The sequence below is a fragment of the Budorcas taxicolor genome, chromosome 11 (assembly GCF_023091745.1).
Source record: "Budorcas taxicolor isolate Tak-1 chromosome 11, Takin1.1, whole genome shotgun sequence".
Lineage (NCBI taxonomy): Eukaryota > Metazoa > Chordata > Mammalia > Artiodactyla > Bovidae > Budorcas > Budorcas taxicolor.
The window spans coordinates 34,098,228-34,104,676 of NC_068920.1; the positions used below are offsets into that span (position 1 = coordinate 34,098,228).

A 6,449-nucleotide genomic window follows, 5' to 3' on the forward strand; every position below is an offset into this window, starting at 1 on the left:
AATGTTAAGGCAGAACTGTTCGTGCATCCTCCCAGGGATATAGAAGTCCCTATCAGAGGATGCTCAAAACTCTTAGTTACAATCAACCACGTACAGAGTGTTGACTCTTATGAATTGTTAGGAGAGTTGTAGGGCAGGGTAAGGCCTCAGCAGTGTAGAAAAGGGTATGAACTATCCACCCTAAATATCTATTGAGATCTTAAGCAGTGAACTCACCATCTCATGAGCCGTGGCACTGCCAGATCTCTCCTCCTTGGAAGTATCTGGATCCCAGCCTTTTCTGGGTGGTTTAACAATTTTTCTACTTTGCTATATTTTCAAAAACATGAAGGTCCATCAACATGACACAACTTTCTGTATTCTCAATGGTGAGCATCAAAATAAATTCTTTGAATCAGAACTTTCATCATGAGGAAAGAATGGTAAAGCATTCCTGCAGGTTATTATCTTTAATCTTCCAGTTAAAATAAGTTCTGCCCTGTATATATGTATATAGATATTCATCTATCTGAATCTTCAAAAATAAGTGTGTGCCCAACAGTCTTCTCCAATCTCGAGTGATATGTGAGTAATAAGAATTAGGAATAGGCTCTCTCTTTCCAATCTACTGTCTCCAGTAACCACAACCTATGTTCCAAGGTACAGCTTTCCATCTCTCTCCAGCTTTGGGTGTGTTGGAGCTCAGCTTCTCCTCCACGGTTATCTATATACGAAAGAGCCAGGGATCCAAGCTCTTGCACAGAATTGGCCATCTTGGAGTTTAAGACACTTGAGGAGAATGCTCAGGTAAAAAGTGGCATCTTAAGTGAAGCTTCGTCACTCGGCACTGCCAAGATTCAGGCATTCCTCATAGCCTGACACTGTACCTTGTCTTTATATGACCTGTTGTCCCTTAAATAAATTCCCCAGCTGTCACAGCACAGAACCATGATTTGCCATTAACTCTCACCTTAGGATATTCCCATTGATTCTATTCTCACTAATGTGCTTCAGGGAGCTCCCTTTCTAGAACTTGGCTTGAGTTGGAAGAGTCTGTGGATGATTGCCCACGATTCTTGAAAACTCAGTTTTTCATTCTTTTTGTTTGGTTGTGAGTTTGTTTGGTTAATTAAGAAGTTCCTTTTCATCTAATGCACAAAGCTTCTCCTTTCCTGGACCCTTTGCAGGAGTCTTTCCCTTAGCAACAGCAGTGTCATCTCAAAAGATTTTTCTGATTGGCTGCAGCTCAACTGATTTTAAATTTTTAATCAGTCAGACTCTATGACACCCTACATTCTATTTTCTCATATTCCTGTCTGTTCTAATCCACCTTGAGCTCTCATCGAGACACTGACCCTCATCGAGACACCGAAGAAGAAAATGGCCATAACCAGGGTCCCAATATTAGGACTTTTCATCACTGTCCTGATCAGCCTACAGGAATCGTGGGCTATTAAAGGTAAGTGCTGAGAGAGTTCAAAACTAGGAATAAATAAGTTCTGAGAGCTTCGGAGAAACGAACTGTGGATGTTTGCAAGACAGTCTTTATAGTGAAAGAGAAATGTGACAGGTGTTATGTGGGTCTAACTCTAGAATTATAATAAATTGTAATTGGAAGAGTTCTCTCCTCACCACAAATTGAAGTAAGTAAAACCAAGAAATATAACTAAAATTAGAGGAGCAAAATTGAGCTGTGTTCTGATTCATGCTATTGACTTTGATATAAACCAAACTTGCAGGGAGATATTTTCTGACAGGCATTAACAAGTTAACTTTCTGTACTTTCATTTTTCATTCCTGGGAAATTAGTAACAGTTAAAACCTCCAGTAATTTTGTGAGGATTAAATCAGAAAAAAAAGTCAGAATTTATTGGCACCTGTTCTAAGCTATTTTTACCTTGGTAGCTATTTTTTGGCCTATGAATCCCTGCAGCCTATTTGGAGCACAGACATTATATTGAAGACCATTAGAAAGGAAAGCCATCAAAAAGCAACCATCCACCCAAGAGAGGGGGAAGGGCAGGTATGCTGATATGAGTCACATTTAATGGACAGCCTCTTGGGACAGTAACAGCCCCAGTTAGAATGGAACTTACAGGGCCTTTTGGTCACTATGGCTTAGTAATATTTCCAGAGAGTGGAAAAACGAGAAAGAAATGAAGAGTCTGATGTTATTCTCTCCCATCTTCAGAGCAAATATTGTGTGGGTTTATTATGAAAAAATATTCCTCACCTGGAGTGACCCCCAAAGAGGGTGGCAAGGTGGTAGATAGGCTGGAAATAAGTAAAGACTCATGATGACAGCTGTAGGTTTCTATTGCCCAGAAAGAGCCATATATGAGGATGACTTCCATAAAGGATAACTTCCCCTGGAGTGAAAAGAGGAAGTTAGAATGTGTGCGTATGTGGGTGTGTGTGTGTTTATAGCTGCAAATGCGAAATAAATCCCTGCTTATCAATGTACAGTCGGAGTTTAAAACCCACCTCTCATTTGCATACACCACAAAGGCAACATACTATTCAATTGTAGCTTTCTTATTTGAAATCAGTTATTCCTTTAGTACAGATTATTCTCCCTGTCAACCATAACAGAATGTGTCCCTTAATGACAGTCTAATTTAAAGATCTTTAAGATATAAGGGAATGGTGATGAGGTCAATCCAAATATAATCATCCCTTCAGAGGGATGCAGGATGTGGGTATGGATACAGGAAAGTCAGTGCTCTACAATGCTACAAGGTCTCACACTGAATTATTTGGGTACCATCATCTCCATTCATACATTTCATGGCTCTGGTCCTTAAACACAAAGCTATTTCTGATGCTAAAGTACTTGCTGTAGTCCTGATGATATACTAAGAAATTACTTAAAACTAGTCTCATTTCATCTTAAAAACAAACACAGCATAGAAACAAAACCACAGTACAATATAATGAAAAACCTACATACAAGTAGATAAAGTGATCTACTCAAGATCACTAGGTAGCTGAATGAGAGTTTGTGATTTAATTTGATTTCAAGTTCATACACAACTTTTTAAACAGTGTTTCTCTCTTCTTAGAGCTGCAGTGCTCTGAGACATGCCCTGGGATTCTGGCTTAAGGAGATTTTATTTCTAGGTCAAGAGTGTGAGGGAACATTTGTCTTATAAGAGCTGCTACTGGATTTCTAAAGAGGGAATCATTTCTCAGTCAGTAACAAGGAATCCAACAAAAGCTTCATGGGACTCCGGGTTTTCAGCCCTCATTTCCTTCGGCCCACACACCGTCCCTTTGCTTCTCCACCCCTAGCTCTGCTCAACATGAATGTCCTCCACGCAGGCCTTGTCCTTCAACCCATCCCTCCTCTCCACCACTCCTCCTTCCCACGTGGCCCTCTCTTTCTACCACCCCTGCCCACATATGTGCATCTCACATCCTGGGTTCTTCTCCATCTTCCTCTCCTGGTTCCCACCCTGACCCCCTTTCTTGTCGTTTCAGAGGACCATGTGATCATCCAGGCTGAGTTCTATCTGAACCCTGAGCAATCAGCCGAGTTTATGTTTGACTTTGATGGTGATGAGATTTTCCACGTGGACATGCAGAAGAAGGAGACAGTGTGGCGGCTTCCAGAATTTGGACGTTTTGCCAGCTTTGAGGCTCAGGGTGCCCTGGCCAATATGGCTGTGATGAAAGCCAACCTGGACATCATGATAAAGCGCTCCAACAACACCCCGAACACCAATGGTACCTCTGCTCCAGTCCTCCTAGACCTGGGAATTGTAGCTTTAAACAGATGCTTGAGCTCTTTGTTTTTTGTTACTGAGACTTTCCCCTCAGGGCCTATTCTTGTATGCAAACCCCACATTCTTTTGCCACCAGCCCAAGAGCGAGTTTTCTCCCTTCTTGATGTGCTCACATCTTTCTTTGGCAACCACAGTCTCTCATAAAGCCTTTGCCCTGAGTCCATGCTGGGATTGAATATGTTATGCCCAGTACTGATTCCCCTTTCATGGGGGAGGGAATAAGAGCTGGATATCTGAGACCATGGCATAGATTCCCAAGACAGTTTCAGCTGCTATGTCAGCCTTGGGGGAAGGAAAAGGGGCAGGGCTAAGCAGGGAAGGCTAATTTCTGTCGCTTGTCTCCCAGTTCCTCCAGAAGTGACTCTGCTCCCAAACAAGCCTGTGGAACTGGGAGAGCCCAACACACTCATCTGCTTCATTGACAAGTTCTCCCCACCTGTGATCAGTGTCACGTGGCTTCGAAATGGCAAACCTGTCACTGACGGAGTGTCACAGACGGTCTTCCTGCCCAGGGATGACCACCTTTTCCGCAAGTTCCACTACCTCCCCTTCCTGCCCACAACAGAGGATGTCTATGACTGCAAGGTGGAGCACTGGGGTCTGAACGAGCCTCTTCTCAAGCACTGGGGTGAGAACCGCCCTTCAGTCTCCGTTACTTCATTGCTCCTCCTGTGATGCATGTGTCTGGTCCTTAGGGACCCCGAGGATCTGCTTCACAACTGCTCCAGTTCTGGTTTCTGGTCTTCTCCCATTGCTCTGCTTTCCCCTCTTCTCGTCTGTAATTCCCTGACATCATCCTGTCTTCCTCTCATTTAATTGGTGAAAAAAAAAAATATTCTTTTGACTAAGTATCATATATTTTGTGCTAAGTGCTGCTCCCTACCACATGCATTTCTTATGTACTCTGACTTATTTTTCCCCAGAGTATGAAGCTCCAGCCCCTCTCCCAGAGACGACAGAGAATGCAGTGTGTGCCCTGGGCCTGATTGTGGCTCTGGTGGGCATCATTGCAGGGACCATCTTCATCATCAAGGGCGTGCGCAAAGCCAACACTGTTGAAGGCCGAGGGCCTCTGTGAGGCACCTGCAGGTGAGTCTGCTGTGGTCAGAGGATGACATCTCTGGAATGATTCAAGCGGAAGAAAAGAGTGAGGAAAAGGACATGCAATGCCTTTAAAGGAAAACCATCCCAGAAGTCATGGCTCCTAATTTATCACACTGGACAGAATCAGACATTGTCATCATCTGATATTCCCAAGCCCTGCATTCCTACACCCCATTCCATATGTGTCACCAGAGATCATGCCTTCAGTCTTGGAAACTATCTCCAGTACCCAAAATAGTTGTTTCACATTAAAATAGTGAGTACAATGATCTGGGAAAGCCAACCTCAAAATTACACCACTTCCTGGCTTTATATTCCTGAGATAAGACATCAGCTTTGAAACATTTCCAGAACGTCACTTTTGGGGGGTTTAGGGTAACTGTATGAAGTGGAAATCTCTTGGAGACCCATGCCTGTTTTTGCCCCTCCATTCTGAGAAAAAAAAAGGGGTGTCAGAAGATCTAAGAGAAAGTGAAACATGGCCTGATCCCTCATTCTTTCAGGGAAGGTAGGAAATAGCAGTTCATGTTGGAAAGGTTGCATTTATGAGAGGTCACACAAATATTAAGAGACTTTTCCAAAGTCAGGGGTTAGGGAGTAAGAGTAAGGAATCTGAAGATAAGAGCTCAAAATATTCATCTTAAACTCTATAGTAACTACGTGTGTTCTGCTACAGGTAATGGACTTTGTTAGAGAGAAGATCAATGAAGATATTTCTGCCTTAATAGCTTTACAAACCTGGCAATGCTCCAACTGTTCACCTCACTGAAGACAACCATGCTTCAGCACTTCCCAGTCCTTTACTTACGCTGAGAGTAAGATGCCTTCCACAATCTCCAGGTTCTAATGTCGAGTTATTCCCTGTCTACTGCTCCTTCTTGTATTGGTTTTCCCTCCATTCTCCACTGTCTTCTTATTGTCACCATGTAATGCCTTTGGAATAGACCCCATAGGATCCTTATTTTTTCCTGCTATGGAACCTTTGGAAAGTTCTATGGGGGCATCTCTTGTATACTTATTACTTGGAGTTTCTTCAAACTGTGATTGTCATTTTTCTGAATACAGTAAACTTCAAGTGGGTCTCAGGTTGAAGTTTTTGGTGTCTGAGTCAGTTCTTCATGGAGGCTGGGGAATATAGGTGATCCTTTCATCCTGTAATGTCTAAATGGTGAATGTATCTACAGGCTTTGTTGTTCAATCAGAAATATCCTAGTTCATTAGAACTCTAGTCTCATTTGGAGGATCTGCCAGCAATCCAGTTGTCATGGTCTGGTCCTCATCTGGAAAACACTAGAGTAAGGTTTATTTGTTGAGAGATGACTTAACAACAAGTTCATAGTCTGGTTTGGATTCTTATGCCTCTGAATCAATGAGATATTTGGATCATGAATAGAGTGAATCTCAAACCTTAAGGCAGATTCTGATAGTGGAGGACACAGATGGTGGGGAACAGATGGTGGTGGAGTGGTGGGCACAACAGAAGCACATGCATATATGTAAGAGGATTGGCACAGCAGAACCATGCATTTTAGGCTTAAGGAAGGGTGAGATTGGACACTGAGGGTTGGCATTGTCTGTCTT

At 42.8% G+C, this 6,449-nt stretch overlaps 1 protein-coding gene across 1 annotated transcript; it reads left to right on the forward strand.

The window, feature by feature from the left end:
* The first annotated feature begins 1,296 nt into the window (after nt 1–1,296).
* Nucleotides 1,297–5,952, forward strand: LOC128056011 (mamu class II histocompatibility antigen, DR alpha chain). The gene is made up of 5 exons (XM_052648647.1): nt 1,297–1,438; nt 3,460–3,705; nt 4,111–4,392; nt 4,688–4,853; nt 5,545–5,952. Exons 1-4 carry the CDS (start codon nt 1,360–1,362, stop codon nt 4,840–4,842), a joined length of 762 nt encoding a protein of 253 aa, XP_052504607.1. The 5' UTR covers nt 1,297–1,359; the 3' UTR covers nt 4,843–4,853; nt 5,545–5,952.
* Nucleotides 5,953–6,449: the final 497 nt, after the last annotated feature.